The sequence below is a fragment of the Chiloscyllium punctatum genome, chromosome 21 (genome assembly GCF_047496795.1).
Source record: "Chiloscyllium punctatum isolate Juve2018m chromosome 21, sChiPun1.3, whole genome shotgun sequence".
NCBI classification, from domain to species: Eukaryota; Metazoa; Chordata; class Chondrichthyes; order Orectolobiformes; family Hemiscylliidae; genus Chiloscyllium; species Chiloscyllium punctatum.
This window is the reverse complement of record NC_092759.1, coordinates 10,991,630-11,008,601: the sequence shown is the minus strand read 5'-3', so window position 1 is coordinate 11,008,601 and position 16,972 is coordinate 10,991,630. Positions and strand designations below refer to the sequence as shown.

The window sequence follows — 16,972 nt, the reverse complement described above, 5'->3', positions numbered from 1 at the left end:
ACACTCACACCCTCACACTCACACTCACTCACCTTCACACACACACACCCTCACACACACACACACACCCTCTCACACACACACACACCCTCTCACACACACACACTCCCTCACACACACCCTCACACACACCCTCACACACACCCTCACCCTCACACTCACACCCTCACACTCACTCACCCTCACACACACACTCACCCTCACACACTCACTCACCCTCACACACGGTGTGAGTACAAGGGAATCATTCACTCAATGTCTGGGACTGTGCCGTCCCACCTGCGTGTGTGCACCTAAACACCAGCTCCTGCTCCTCTCAAGCAAATACACTGTAAAGGGTTAACTCAGCCTGACCTGAATTTGCTGCATTTCACACCATTACCATCAACCCACATCTGAAGCAGATGGAGCCAAAGGTGTTAATGAGCTGCAAATTGAGAAACTTCACACCTGCCTCCCCTCCCCACCGCCCCCCACCGCCCCCCACCCCCCCCACCCACCCCCCACCTCTGTCGAGATCTGCTTGGGTGAGTTGAGCAGAAAATGCGTGCGCGCAGCAATGATCCTGGCCATCAGCACAGAACATTCTCTGTCACAGGCTCTCCTACCTCACTCCCACAAACAGGAATATGTCTGGCAGTGTCGCAACAACTCGCACCAATATCTACCCTCCCTCAAATCTGTCCCTCACCCCTCTCACATCCTCCAATTCCCATTGTCCCATCTCTGGAATCAAGCCTTTGGAATTCCCTCTGCGACTGAGTGGTTAGCACTGCTGCCTCACGGCGCCAGGGACGCGGGTTCGATTCCAGCCTCGGGCAACTGTCTGTGTGCAGTTTGCACATTCTCCCTGTGTCTGCGTGGGTTTCCTCCCAAACTCCAAAGATGTGCAGGTTCAGGTGGATTGGCCACGCTAAATTGTCCACCGTGTTAGGTGCATTAGTCAGAGGGAAATGGGTCTGGGTGGGTTACTCTTCGGAGGGTCAGTGTAGACGTGGTGGGCCAAAGGGCCTGTTTCCACACTGTAGGGAATCTAATCTAAATTCCCACCTCGTTCACCCCCTTCCTCAAAAGGAAATTGGCCTCACGTAGCTTGGAGTTGAGTTTTTGAGTCAGGTAGCACAGGGTTCTGTAGCTTTGGTAGGAAATGGCTGTCATGAGGCAACTGCATTTGCCATTAGATTATCTGCCTCCTCGTTCCTTCCCTCATTCTAGAGCTCGGGTATTGTGCAGAGTTTTGGTCTTATCTGAGGAAAGATGTTTTAGCTATGGAAGAAATGCAACAAATGATTTATCAGACTGATTAGGGACAGCACAGTGACTCAGGGGTTAGCACTGCTGCCCCACCCAGCGCCAGGGTCCCAGGTTCGATTCCAGCCTCGGGCGACTGTGTGGAGTTTGCACATTCTCCCCGTGTCTGCGTGGGTTTCCTCCGGGTGCTCCGGTTTCCTCCCACAGTCCAAAGGGTGGATTGGCCATGCTAAATTGTCCCATAGTGTTCAGGGATGTGTAGGTTAGGGTGGATTGGCCGTGCTAAATTGCCCCATAGTGTTCAGGGATGTGTAGGTTAGGGTGGATTGGCCGTGCTAAATTGCCCCATAGTGTTCAGGGATGTGTAGGTTAGGGGGAAATGGGTCTCTGGTGGTTTACTCTTTGGAGGGTGGGTGTGGTCATGTTGGGCCGAAGGGCCTGTTTCCACACTGTAGGGATCCTAGGACGGCAGGACTGACTTATGAAGGGAGACTGGATCGGTTGGGACTATATTCACTGGAGTTTGGAAGAAGGAGGGGAAAATCTCATAGAAATGGATAAAATTCAAACAGGACTAGACAGGATAAACACAGGAAGGATGTTTCTGATGACCAGGAAATCCAGAACAGTCTAAGGATACAACCCTGTCACAGTAGGTGCTGCAAGACGTGTCAGATTGTGGACATAGATACCACTATTACGCGTGGGGACACCTCCCACCTTGTACATGGCAGGTACTCATGTGACTCAGCCAACATTGTCTATCTTCTACGTTGCAGGCAAGGATACCCTGAGATATGGTACATTGGGGAAACCGAGCAGAGGCTACGACAACGGATGAACGGGCACCGCACAACAATCAACAGACAGGAGGGTTCCCTCCCAGTTGGGGAACACTTCAGTGGTCCAGGACATTCAACCTCGGACCTTCGGGTGACCATCCTCCAAGGTGGACTTTGGGACAGGCAGCAGCGAAAAGTGGTCGAGCAGAGGCTGATAGCTACGTTCGGTACGCATAGGGAGGGCCTCAACCGGGACCTTGGGTTCATGTCACATTACAGGTGACCACCATTGCACTATACACACACACAAACACACACACACCCACCCCAGACAGACACACACACAGACAGACAGACCCACATGCACACATATTTTGTGGGGTGAGTTTGTACTTGCAGGGTTACATTGCACTTTGCTCAAAAACTGCATGAATTCATATAAAACTCCGTTATCTCATTTTTTAGATTAGAATCAATCTAAACATCAGGTCATAGACAGAGAACACAGGAGGCCAACATCTTCAACATATTGTCTAGCTATCAACATTGTTAACAACTAACCTGAGAATGCAACTTTTTAAAAAAAGGTTTTGTGATTTACACATGAAAGAAGTGAAACGGTCATGGTATTCTAAAAGACGAAAGGCTTAACAGACAATCAATTTTTCAATGTATAATTTCAGTTACATCGCACTGTAAATTTTTGCTATAAATTCTGTGTTAGGATTGAGCCTCCACTACTACCTGAAGGAGCGTCGCTCCGAAAGCTAGTGCTTCCAATTAAACCTGTTGGACTATAACCTGGTGTTGTGAGATTTTTAACTAAGGATATGGAGTAGTCCATTTAGGACTGACTGGGGGAAAAATGTCTTCACCCAGAGCTCTACTTCTAGTTTAAAAGGGTAGAGGGAGCTTTACTCTGCGTTTAACCCTGTACTGTCCATGTCCCATGAACGTTTGATGGGGACAGTGCTGGGAGGAGTTTAAAAGGGTAGGAGGGAGCTTCACTAATACTGTGCTGGAAGCGTTTGATGCAGGCACCCAACTTCATGTCAAAGGACTCCAATTCCCAAGCAGTAAACCCCCTGCATCTCGCTCCCTGTTCAGTCATTTCAGAGAATCAGACTGTGCTGTCCAGTCTCCTGCCAGACTCTGACCACAAGAGGATGGTCAATCTTCCCAAACATGGAAAGCTCCTTCACCGAACAGTCCCTCACTGCTGCTGGTAACAGGCCCCCTCTCTGTCTTTATTTAACGCCCAACGGGAGACAGAATTTCAAAAGAACTACCAAAGGCTCCTCAGAATTACTCCTTGACTGCTTCAGTACCGAAGTACTCGTCACGGCTGTGCGTGACGTTCGATTTCCTGAACAAAGCCAGCCAGCGAGGAGGAAGACTTTCAATAATCCAATCCCTTTTCACATCCTCAGAGCAGCCAAGATGCTTCCCAGCCAACGGGACACTTTTCTCAAAACGTAAATGCCACTCTGATCTCGCAAACGTGACAGCCAGCTGAGCAGAGTCATGAAGACCAAAGCAGGACTAAAGCAACCAGAGATGCTGTTTCCAGCTCATCACTGTTCGCGTTCGCTGAGGGATAAGCATCTGCACTACGATACTCCCTACTCATCCCCAAAATACTGGACAAGTATACTGGATAGAATCAGTATTTTGTTGATGGGTAAGGAGTATCGTAGTGCAGATGCTTATCCCTCAGTGAACACGAACAGTGATGAGCTGGAAACAGCATCTCTGGTTGCTTTAGTCCTGCTTTGCTCTTCATCAGTTTCAGGTCAGACACAGGGGCTGAGTGGTCAGCACAGCGCCAGGGACCTGGACTCAATTCCACCCTCGAGCGACTGTCTGTGTGGAGTGTCTGGGTGGGACTCCCCCCCACCCCCCCAGTCTGAAGACGTATGGGTTAGGTGGACTGACCGTGCTAAATTGCCGGCAGTGGGCAGGCGAGGTGGATTAGCCATGGTAAATGCGGGGGTTACAGGGATGGGTGGGGTGGGGTCTGAGGCAGGAAGCTCTTCGGAGGGTCGTTGTGGGCTCGATGGGCTGAAAGGCCTGCTTTCCACACAGCAGGGATTCTCTGATTCCACGCAAGTTAGCAGCTCTCCCTTGGTGCAGCACTGAACAGGCACGAACCCAGATGGGGTGGGATTCAGACACATGGCCTCCTGTTCTGGAGGAGACAGAAGGTTAGCGACGCTCACACAGATGTTACCATTAGTGGTTAGCACTGCTGCCTCACAGCACCAGGGTCCCAGGTGCGATTCCAGCCTCAGGCGACTGTCTGTGTGGAGTTTGCACGTTCTCCCCCAGTCCAAAGATGTGCAGGTTAGGGTGGATTGGCCATGCTAAATTGCCCCATAGTGTTAGGTGCTTTAGTCAGAGGGAAATGGGTCTGGGTGGGTTTCTCTTCGGAGGGTCGGTGTGGACTGGTTGGGCCGAAGGGCCTGTTTCCACACCGTAGGGAATCTAATCTAATCCAATCATCTCACAGTTTCCAATTCAGGTCCCTCTCACCTCGATCAAATCTCCTCTCCAAGGAGAGCTGCCCTAACCCCTTCCCATCTATCAGAAGTTTCTCATCCATTCCTGGAAATTCCCTGAGGGACTCTCTCCAATGCATTCGCGTCGTCCCTGCAGTGTGGCACCTGAAACGGGTTCGCAACATTCCAGCTGAGCTCCAGAAGGAGATTCAGCACATCCCTCGACAGAGGTACCCGGAGAATATCCCAGCATCCGTCACACGCCACGAACACCCGGAAGGCTGCCAGACTGCGCCGACATGACGGATAGCATCGCACCCGCCCAGACATGGCACACCAAGCAGAAAACAAAGAGATTGCTGACCTTTCCCCAGAACAGACTCCCCATGTTTCTCAAGGCCTTTTCCAGCACTGGCTGAGGTCACTGTAGATTGGAAAATACAGATCTTTCCGTTACACTTACAAACAGTGTCTCGGTGTGCATGCCTTTAAAACACAGCATAGATTTCAGCAAAGCTGGATTACAGACACGCCTACTTCCAGGAGAAGACAGAAACTCCAATTGGTATCAACATTACACATTGGTGCCATTGGGATCCCTGCCCTTCAGCTTATTGCGATTTCCCCCTCAATGTCCACCGGAGAAGTCAAGCAGGGACTTGCATGCCAACCGTGCCTCACACAGAGGGCTATGAGCAGGGACTTTCTACTGAAGGATCTGGAGGGGCTAGTTAAACCCACAAGCTTTGATCTGGTGAACCCCTCTCAGAGAGCAGTGAATCAGTACAATTCTTTGACACAGAGGCTGGGTCAGAGAGATGTACAGCACAGAAACAGACTCTTCGGTCCAACCCGTCCATGCCAACCTGATATCCCAACCCAATCTAGTCCCACCTGCCGGCACCCGGCCCATATCCCTCCAAACCCTTCCTATTCATATACCCATCCAAATGCCTCTTAAATGTTGCAATTGTACCAGCCTCCACCACATCCTCTGGCAGCTCATTCCATACACGCACCACCCTCTGTGTGAAAAAGTTGTCCCTTAGGTCTCTTTTATATCTTTCCCCTCTCACCCTAAACCTATACCCTCTAGTTCTGGACTCCCCGACCCCAGGGAAAAGACTTTGTCTGTTTATCCTATCCATGCCCCCCATGATGTTATAAACCTCTATAAAGTCACCCCTCAGCCTCCGACACTCCAAGGAAAACAGCACCAGCCTGTTCAGCCTCTCCCTGTAGCTCAGAACCTCCAACCCTGGCAACATCCTTGTAAATCCTTTCTGAACCCTTTCAAGTTTCACAACATCTTTTCGATAGGAAGGAGACCAGAATTGCACACAATATTCCAACAGTGGCCTAACCAATGTCCTGTACAGCTGCAACATGACCTCCCAACTCCTGTACTCAATACTCTGACCAATAAAGGAAAGCATACCAAACGCCTTCTTCACTATCCTATCTACCTGCGACTCCACTTTCAAGGAGCTATGAACCTGCCCTCTAAGTAAACTCAAGGCTGAGACAGAGTTTTGATCAATCAGGGAAATCAAGGGGTCTGGGGAAAAATGCAGGAAAATGAAGTTGAGGATTATCAGGTCAGCCATGACCTCACTGAATGACAGAGCAGCCTCAATGGGCTGAATGGCCTCCATCTGCTCCTCCACAGCATGGTCTAGTGCACACGGATTGAAATTTTGACTTTGTTTCTACAAACAGCTTCCAGGAAAAAGTATTTAGTTACACAGTGTTATAGATTTAAACCAACAAGGAACAGCTGAAGACATGCATTATCGTCAGCTGGCTCCTCTGTCAACCTTCGACCCTCTAGAATATTCTGGACAAAGTCAAGTCAGCTGCCACCATTGTCACGAAACGCTGTGCCAGTTCTCTCAGAGAGAGGGAGGAAGAAAGGGAGACAGAAAAGGAGAGAGAGAGAGAGAGAGAGAAAGGTTGGGGGGGGGGGGGAGGAAGAGAGAGAAGGAAAGACAGAGAGAGATAGAAGGGGGGAGAGAGAGAGACACACACAGACAGAGGGAGGGAGAGAGGGAGGGAGGGAGGGAGGGAGAGAGGGAGGGAGGGAGGGCGGGGGGGAAAGAGAGAGAGATGGAGAGGGAGAGAGAGAGAGATAGAGAGTGAAGTTGAGAGAGAGAGAGATGGAGAGGGAGACAGAGAGAGACAGAGAGAGAGAGAGAAGTAGAGACAGAGAGAGTAAAAGTGTGTGTGTGTGTGAGTGAGAGAGAGAGAGAGAGAGGGAGGGAGGAGAGAGGGAGAGAGAATATGCATGGGGCAGAAAGCAGAGTAAAAGTGAGAGAATGAAGGTGAGGAAGAATGAGGTAATGCCATTTTTGAGCAGAACACCACACTGCATGTCACTTGGCACCTTCTCGACATTGAGAATGGTTGTGTTTGGGTAGTATTTCAGACCTTTCCACTTCTTTCCAAACTGTAAAGAATGGAATGATACCTGGCTGGGATAGGCAGGAGAAACCTTTCAAATGGTGACTGATTTGTCAACCACAATCAGTGGATTGCCCAACAGGGTCATGTGCTGGTTGGAGTTTGACATTTGCGTAATCCTTGTGAAAATACCACAATTAGGGAAGGGAGAGGTACTATTTGCAGGATCACAGAGGATCGGCCGGCCGACAGTGGGATTACTGTGTTAGACAGTTCATTCCAAAACACAATGGACCCAAGTGGACACCCCCCACCTCCCCCCCTCCCCCCCCCCCACCACCAAGTGAAGGACAATCCTTTCCAAAGGTAACAGAAAAGGAAAACCATAAACAGGCCCATTGGAAGAGCTAGTCCTGAACTCTGTGTGAGGTTAACCTCCTGGACTTGGATCTTGCAGTTTACACAGTAACACAACTGCTGTGCTGGAAGAGATCAGAGCAGTCACCAGTTAATCACAGCTAAACACTGGAGAAACTATTTTGAAATCAATCCAGAAAATGCTGGAAAAGTACGTTTGCCCTGACAGAGGCACTGAACATCCAAAATCTGAATTTAGGCTCTCTCTCTCTCCCCAAAGTCTTTATGGGCTCTCCTGGGTCCCAGGGAAATTTGATGAGATGTGAATTGTGCTTAGGGCATAAGGGAGAACTCCCCCTGAAACGCTGAATGACAAAATCTTGTCAGAAGACACTCCCTGGGCGCTGACTCTTCCCCAACAGCGCAGTGTTCCCTGGGCGCTGACTCTCCCCCCCACCAACAGCGCAGTGTTCCCTGGGCGCTGACTCTTCCCCGACAGCGCAGCGTTCCCTCGGTGCTGACTCTCCCCCCCACCAACAGCGCAGTGTTCCCTGGGCGCTGACTCTCCCCTGACAGCACAGCGTTCCCTGGGCACTGACTCTCCCCTGACAGCGCGGCACTCCCTGGGCACTGACTCTCCCCTGACAGTGCAACACTCCCTGGGCAATGACTCTCCCCTGACAGTGCAACACTCCCTGGGCACTGACTCTCCCCTGACAGTGCGACACTCCCTGGGCGCTGACTCTCCCCTGACAGTGCGACACTCCCTGGGCACTGACTCTCCCCTGACTGTGCAACACTCCCTGGGCACTGACTCTCTCTGACAGTGCGACACTCCCTGGGCACTGACTCTCCCCTGACAGTGCAACACTCCCTGGGCACTGACTCTCCCCTGACAGCGCGGCACTCCCTGGGCACTGACTCTCCCCTGACAGTGCAACACTCCCTGGGCAATGACTCTCCCCTGACAGTGCAACACTCCCTGGGCACTGACTCTCCCTGACAGTGCGACACTCCCTGGGCACTGACTCTCCCTGACAGTGCGACACTCCCTGGGCACTGACTCTCCCTGACAGTGCGACACTCCCTGGGCACTGACTCTCCCCTGACAGTGCGACACTCCCTGGGCACTGACTCTCCCCTGACAGTGCGACACTCCCTGGGCGCTGACTCTCCCCTGACAGTGCGACACTCCCTGGGCACTGACTCTCCCCTGACTGTGCAACACTCCCTGGGCACTGACTCTCTCTGACAGTGCGACACTCCCTGGGCACTGACTCTCCCCTGACAGTGCGACACTCCCTGGGCACTGACTCTCCCCTGACAGTGCGACACTCCCTGGGCACTGACTCTCACCTGACAGTGCGACACTCCCTGGGCACTGACTCTCCCCTGACAGTGCGACACTCCCTGGGCACTGACTCTCCCCTGACAGTGCGACGCTCCCTGGGCACTGACTCTCCCCTGACAATGCGACACTCCCTGGGCACTGACTCTCCCCTGACAGTGCGACGCTCCCTGGGCACTGACTCTCCCCTGACAGTGCAACACTCCCTGGGCACTGACTCTCCCCTGACAGTGCGGCGTTCCCTGGGCACTGACACTCCCTGGGCACTGACTCTCCCCTGACAGCGCGGCCCTCTCTCAGCGTTGACCATCCCTCGGTACCCATGCGGCATAATTCTTTTTAACACCATCCTTATTGGTCTTGAACCGAGGGGCTCAGACTTGGTTAGTCCAGACAGAAGCTGAGAAACCACCTCCAGTCACAAGTAGGCCCAGCCTGGGTAACAACAGCACATGTCCTCCCCTAAAGAACCAGACGGATATTTCCAACAATCACCAACGGTTGTCATGGTCACCACCACTGAGACGAACTTCAATTCCTGTTATGTTAATTGAATTTAAACCCCACCGCTGCTGAGATGGGATTGAAGTCTCCAGAGTAACACCTGGAACCTCAGCATTGCTAGTGGCGTGACGTTACCCTGACACTACCACATCCCGACACCACCACATCCCGACACCACCTCGAGAGATGGGGACAAATCGGGAGGGAGACTGACAAAGTGATGCTGCTTTGTCAGGGCCAGCACAGAGTCAAGGGGCCCGAATGGTGTCCCTCCAAACCCTCGTACCCCGTGGTCTAATTCGGGCTCGAAGACTACATTTAAAAGGAGTAATCAGCTTGTGCTAATACTTGGCTGATTATAGTGTGGCTAATCACAGGCTAATCGGTTCCTGAAGACAAGACCACAATAGCTCTTATCGCAATCTGTGTACAATGTGTGTTTGACCGCTCCCGTGATTGCGATTGCATTTGGCTTCAGTGTTTGGGTGAACGAGTACACAGTCTCAGGTTAAAAAAAAATGTGCAGAATAGAGCTGACTGCGACTTTATCGTTTCCCCCCCCCCCCCGAACACAGCATTAACCAGCCACTCAGTGCACGGCCGAGCTCCAACCAAACTGACAGCCACTGGGCTGGGGTGCAGATTGGATAATGGAAAGCACCCAGCACAAACCAACCCAACAAACCCATTTCAAATCCCTTACACCCTCCCCTCAAGCCTGGGTAAGCCCTATGGATTGACAGCCAGCTCTCCAGAACAAGGTGGAATCTGGAAGATCGCCGAGGATGTTTAGATTAGATTAGACTTCCTGCAGTGTGGAAACAGGCCCTTCGGCCTATCAAGTCCACACTGACCCTCCGAAGAGCAACCCACCCAGACCCATTCCCCTACATTTACCCCTGACTAACACTGTGGGGTAATTTAGCACAGCCAATTCCACCCTGACCTGCACATCTTCGGACTGTGGGAGGAAACCAGAGCACACAGAGGAAACCCACGCAGACACGGGGAGAATGTGCAAACTCCACACAGACAGTCGCCCGAGGCTGGAATCGAACCCGGGTCCCTGGCGTTGTGAGGTAGCAGTGCTAACCACTGAGACACTGTACCGCCCCATGTTGTCTGCACTTGTCAGGTATTCCTGCAGAGTTTTGTGCGGAGTATTGGCAGCAGTGGGCCGGGGATGGGGTCTGCTGTTCAGATACCACCAGACATCAAAGCCACAAGTCAGTCCCACACAGTCACGGAACAGGAGAGAGCTCTCTCCCTGAATTGAACATGATTCAGGGAATCGGGCAGAATGTGTATCCCAGCTTTCGCTCAGTGTTCTGCCAAGATAACTTGCAAAGGAGATTTAGTCCTGTCCCATCCATTGCTCAATTGTCTTTGACAAAAAAAAGACATGCACTGTGGCAACACAGGCAGAGTTTAAAATCACTAAACAGTTCAACATGCTGTGGTGTTCCTGACTGTATCTGTACTGTTAGCTCCCTCACACAGTCGGCCCTCACCCGTGTCACTGACTGCGTCTCCACTGATGTTAACCCTCAAACAGTTACGCCTGCACTGTTTGGTACAGTCTGGGAGGGCAGGCAGTTCCTCAGACAATGCAGCATGTCCTCCCAGACCTTTTGTTTTGGTCTGGAGCTGACTGAGGCTTGAATCGATGAGTCTCTGATCGCTCGTAACGAGACAGTGACTCACTGAATGATGCTGACGATCCTGGTGTGGGCTGTGCCACGTGTACTAAAGGCAAAATCCGTACCCAGACAAGCCCACCAGCGTTGACTGATTTACCCTGCGCCTGTTTAATTTCTCACAAACACTGTGACTCAGTGAGACTAACGTGACGCACTCATTGTCGTTGTGGAGAGAGAGAGAGAGAGAGAGAGGAGCAGTTGACAGACATGGGCTGCATTAAACGCTGCTTCACTCATTTGCACTCACAGCTACTTCATAAAACATGCTATTCTCTCTTCGCAATGTGACGAGGGAGAGAAAAAGCTGCGCAGGACTCCCAGGAATTGAAGCTCAGCCTGGGCGCAGGGGAATTTAACCCATCCTCTTCCAGCAGTAATACTGCCTCACAGACCATGTCTGGTTGCCCTCTTGCTCCAGCTCGCTGGATTCATGGGTGCCAGGGACCTTTATCTACTCTCTCAACCCACCTTTCCACGGGCAGGAATCAGGATTGCACAGATAACACCACATTTCAAACCCCATATACACCAGGACTGTGAGACACACACAGCGAGACAGACACACATGCACAAGTGCATGGCCATTCACGCTAATACACACACACACACACACACACACACACACACACAGACAGACACAGACACAGACACAGACAGACACAGACACAGACACAGACAGACACACACAGACACAGACACACAGACACACAATCCTAGTATGAATCAAAGGATGAGCAGCTAGCGTAGGGGTTGGTCAGGGGCTCCTCAATCGTCAGGGCAAGACAGGAGGTGTAACAAAAGCATCTACAACTCATGGCAATATGAATCCCTCCATGAAGCTGGGATAACACAAAGCACTTCACAAAAAGGTCATCATCAAACAAAAGAAATATTGAAAATGACAACAGGAACTGGAGATTCAGTCCACCATTCGACAGGATCATGACTGATCCCTCTATCCCAGTACCACTCCCCCCGTTCTCTCTCCCCGTCCCACACTCCCCCCATTCTCTCTCCCCGTCCCACACTCCCCCCATTCTCTCTCCCCGTCCCACACTCCCCCCGTTCTCTCTCCCCGTCCCCTTCCCGTCCCACACTCCCCCCGTTCTCTCTCCCCGTCCCACACTCCCCCCATTCTCTCCCCGTCCCACACTCCCCCCGTTCTCTCCCCATCCCACACTCCCCCCGTTCTCTCTCCCCGTCCCACACTCCCCCCGTTCTCTCCCCATCCCACACTCCCCCCGTTCTCTCTCCCCGTCCCACACTCCCCCCCCGTTCTCTCTCCCCGTCCCACACTCCCCCCCCCATTCTCTCTCCCCGTCCCACACTCCACCCCCCCGTTCTCTCTCCCCGTCCCACACTCCACCCCCCGTTCTCTCTCCCCGTCCCACACTCCACCCCCCGTTCTCTCTCCCCGTCCCACACTCCACCCCCCGTTCTCTCTCCCCGTCCCACACTCCACCCCCCGTTCTCTCTCCCCGTCCCACACTCCCCCGTTCTCTCTCCCTGTCCCACACTCCCCCCTCCCGTTCTCTCTCCCTGTCCCACACTCCCCCTGTTCTCTCCCCGTCCCACACTCCCCCCGTTCTCTCCCCGTTCCACATCCCCCCCCCGTTCTCTCTCCCTGTCCCACACTCCCCCTGTTCTCTCTCCCCGTCCCACACTCCCCCCTCCCGTTCTCTCTCCCCATCCCACACTCCCCCCCCCCCTTTCTCTCTCCCCGTCCCACACTCCCCCGTTCTCTCTCCCCGTCCCCTTCCCGTCCCACACTCCCCCCGTTCTCTCTCCCTGTCCCACACTCCCGCCATTCTCTCCCCGTCCCACACTCCCCCCGTTCTCTCCCCGTCCCACACTCCCCCCGTTCTCTCTCCCCGTCCCACACTCCCCCCGTTCTCTCCCCCCGTCCCACACTCCCCCGTTCTCTCCCCATCCCACACTCCCCCCGTTCTCTCTCCCCGTCCCACACTCCCCCGTTCTCTCTCCCTGTCGCACACTCCCCCGTTCTCTCACCCTGTCCCACACTCCCTCCATTCTCTCTCCCGTCCCCTTCCCGTCCCACACTCCCCCCGTTCTCTCTCCCTGTCCCACACTCCCCCCATTCTCTCCCCGTCCCACACTCCCCCCGTTCTCTCCCCATCCCACACTCCCCCCGTTCTCCCTCCCCGTCCCACACTCCCCCCGTTCTCTCTCCCCGTCCCACACTCCACCCCCCGTTCTCTCTCCCCGTCCCACACTCCACCCCCCGTTCTCTCTCCCCGTCCCACACTCCCCCGTTCTCTCTCCCTGTCCCACACTCCCCCCGTTCTCTCTCCATGTCCCACACTCCCCCCCGTTCTCTCTCCCTGTCCCACACTCCCCCCCCCCCCCGTTCTCTCTCCCTGTCCCACACTCCCCCCCGTTCTCTCTCCCTGTCCCACACTCCCCCCCCCCCCAATTCTCTCTCCCTGTCCCACACTCCACCCCCCGTTCTCTCTCCCTGTCCCACACTCCCCCCCCCCCCAATTCTCTCTCCCTGTCCCACACTCCTCCCCCCGTTCTCTCTCCCTGTCCCACACTCCACCCCCCGTTCTCTCTCCCTGTCCCACACTCCCCCCCCCCCCCAATTCTCTCTCCCTGTCCCACACTCCCCCCCCCCCAATTCTCTCTCCCCGTCCCACACTCCCCCTCCCCCCGTTCTCTCTCCCTGTTCCACACCTCCACCCCCCGTTCTCTCGCCCTGTCCCACACTCCACCCCCCGTTCTCTCTCCCTGTCCCACACTCCCCCCCGTTCTCTCTCCCTGTTCCACACTCCACCCCCCGTTCTCCTCGCCCCGTCCCACACTCCCCCCCCATTCTCTCTCCCTGTCCCACACTCCCCCCCCCCCGTTCTCTCTCCCTGTCCCACACTCCCCCCGTTCTCTCTCCCTGTCCCACACTCCCCCCCGTTCTCTCTCCCTGTCCCACACTCCCCCCCCCCGTTCTCTCTCCCTGTCCCACACTCCCCCCCCCCCCCCCCGTTCTCTCTCCCTGTCCCACACTCCCCCCCCATTCTCTCTCCCTGTCCCACACTCCACCCCCCGTTCTCTCTCCCCGTCCCACACTCCACCCCCTGTTCTCTCTCCCCGTCCCACACTCCCCCTGTCCTCTCCCCATCCCACACTCCCCCGTTCTCTCCCGTCCCACACTCCCCCTGTCCTCTCCCCATCCCACACTCCCCCGTTCTCTCCCCGTCCCACACTCCCCATGTCCTCTCCCCATCCCACACTCCCCCTGTCCCCTCCCCATCCCACACTCCCCCGTTCTCTCCCCGTCCCACACTCCACCCCCCGTTCTCTCCCCATCCCACACTCCCCCTGTCCTCTCCCCATCCCACACTCCCCCTGTCCTCTCCCCGTCCCACACTCCCCCTGTCCTCTCCCCATCCCACACTCCCCCTGTCCCCTCCCCATCCCACACTCCCCCTGTCCCCTCCCCATCCCACACTCCCCCGTTCTCTCCCCGTCCCACACCCCCCGTTCTCTCTCCAAACCACCTGTCCATTCTCTCCTGGTACCACGTAACACCTTTAGCCTCTAGAAATCATTGATGTTTTTTCTGACTGAGTGACTCAGCTTTCTGCCAGCTGACCAATCCCCAATCCATCCTGCCTCCAGTCACACGTGCTTTGACTTTGAGTAAACCCTCTCATATGGGACATTATCAAAAGCTTTCTGAAAATTCACATTCACCGATTCTTCCCTCCCAATTCTACAGTATAAATACTCAAAACAAAAACTGCAGTAGGTTAGTCAAACAAAATTTCCTTTCCGTCCATCCAGATGGACTTTAAATATATAAATTCATTCGCAGCATCCTATTATCACATTATTTTCAACAGATACAAACACTTCACTCTGACAGATATTAAGCTAACTGGTCTGCAACTCCACCTTTATTAAATAAATAGCAGGGTCAAAGTTGGGACTATTGCAGAGTTGACAGACTGTTGTAAGATGGCAACCAACACATCCGCAATGTTTCCGAATCCTTGGATCCGGATTATCTGGGGATTGGTTAACGTTCTGACCCGTCATCACCTCCTGCACTTTTCTTCACTAACGCTAAATTCCTTCAATTCCTCCTTCCCAAAAGGTCCTTGCTTTCCGAACATTTCTGGGAGTGTGGTGCTGGAAAAGCACAGCCGGTCAGGCAGCATCCGAGGAGCGGTGCTTTTCCAGCACCACACTCCCGACTCTGATCTCCGGCACCAGCAGCCCCCACTTTCTCCTTACATTTCTGGGAGGTTACTTGCGGTTCTGACTTCACAGAGGGCAAAGTAGTTAGATGAGAATCCCTACAGTGTGGAAACAGGCCCTTCGGCCCAACAAGTCCACACCGACCCTCCGAAGAGTGACTCACCTGGACCCAGTCCCCCTACATTTACCCCTGACTAATGCACCCAACACTATGGGCAATTTAGCATGGTCAATTCATCCGATCTGCGCATATTCGGACTGTGGGAGGAAACGGGAGCACCAGAGGAAACCCACACAGACGCGGGGAGAATGTGCAAACTCCACACAGACAGTCGCCCGAGGCTGGAGTCGAACCCGGGTTCCCTGGCGCTGGAAGGCAGCAGTGCTAACTACCAAACCATTTATTTAATCTGCTATTTCCTAATTCCTAATTCTCCATTATGAATTCTGTTGTTTCAGCCTTCCTTTTGTCCGCACAAAGCTTATTTTCTTTTAATGTACTTAACAGAAGCTCTTGCAGTCTATTTTTATGTTTCTTGCAGGTTAACTCCAAGTCTATTTTTCACAAACTGATCAACCTCCTAGCCCTTCCTTGCTGAATTCTAAGCTGCTCCCAATCATGAAGCATGCTACATTTTACAGCAACGATAGCCACAGTGGGCCACGTTTCCTGTTGTGTCATAATGAAACATTGAACTATCGCAATGGATGCACATGCTTATAATATTATCTATTATGCTTTTAAATCACACACCACCAGGTTATAGTCCCACACGTTTATTTGAAAATACAAGCGTTTGGAGCTACCTGATGGAGCAGCGCTCCAAATTCTTGTACTTTCAAATAAACCTGCTGGACTATGGTCTGGGGGTCAAGATTAAAGTGGTGCTGGAAAAGTATAGCAGGTCAGGCAGCATCCGAGGTGCAAGAAAATCGACGTTTCGGGCAAAAGCGGTTCATCAGGAACGAGGCTGGGAGCCTCGGGGATGGAGAAATAAATGGGGGGGTGGGGGTAGGCTGAGGGAGGGGAGGGTAACTGAGAGTGCAATAGGTGGATGGAGGTGGGGGTAAAGGTGATAGGTCAGAGAGGAGGGTGGATAGGTGATTGACAGGTGGGACAGGTCATGGGGCGGGGCTGAGCTGGGCTAAGGTGGGGGGAGGGGGAATGAGGAAACTGGTGAAGTCCACATTGTTCCGCCTCAGAACACTCCAACCCCAGGGCATCAATGTGGACTTCACCTGATGAAGGGCTCCGGCCCGAAACGTTGATTCTCCTGCCCCTCGGACGCTGCCTGGACCTGCTGTGCTTTTCCAGCGCCACACTCTCGACCCTGATCTCCAGCATCTGCAGTACCCACTTTCGCCTATAACTGGTGCGGTACTGTGGCTCAGTGGTTAGCACTGCTGCCTCCCAGCACCAGGGTCCCAGGTTCGAGTCCAGCCTCGGGCGACTGTCTGTGTGGAGTTTGCATATTCTCCCCGTGTCTGCGTGGGTTTCCCCCGGGTGCTCCGGTTTCCTCCCCACAGTCCAAAGATGTGCAGGTTAGGGTGAATTGGCCATGCTAAATTGCCCGTAGTGTTAGGTACGTTAGTCAGAGAGAAATGGGTCTGGGTGGATTACTCTTCGGCAGGTCGGTGTGGACTTGTTGGGCAGACGGGCCTGTTCCCACACTGTAGGGAATCTAACTGGGTGGGGTGTGATTTTTAAACTTGCGCCACTGCAGTCCAACCCCGGTACATCTACATCACGCTTTTAAACGGTTCTGCAGTCCACCAGCGCCAAGTCAGTGTTTGTACCTCTGCTGTTTCCCTTGGTAAGGTTTGGAATTCTTGGTTCAACAACTTTACTTTCTATCCCAAATGAGGAGTTCAAACTGTATGCATCAGCGAGCCCTTTGCTCAGACGATTGGGAGGTA

The 16,972-nt window shown here is 53.5% G+C and overlaps 1 protein-coding gene across 1 annotated transcript in view; it reads right to left on the bottom strand.

Moving 5' to 3' along the window:
* Nucleotides 1-16,972, bottom strand: part of LOC140492447 (insulin receptor substrate 1-like) — a 104,711-nt gene that overhangs the window by 63,317 nt on the left and 24,422 nt on the right. The window contains 1 exon segment of the mRNA XM_072591337.1: nt 4,896-4,955. Coding sequence (XP_072447438.1) covers nt 4,896-4,955 — 60 coding nt within the window.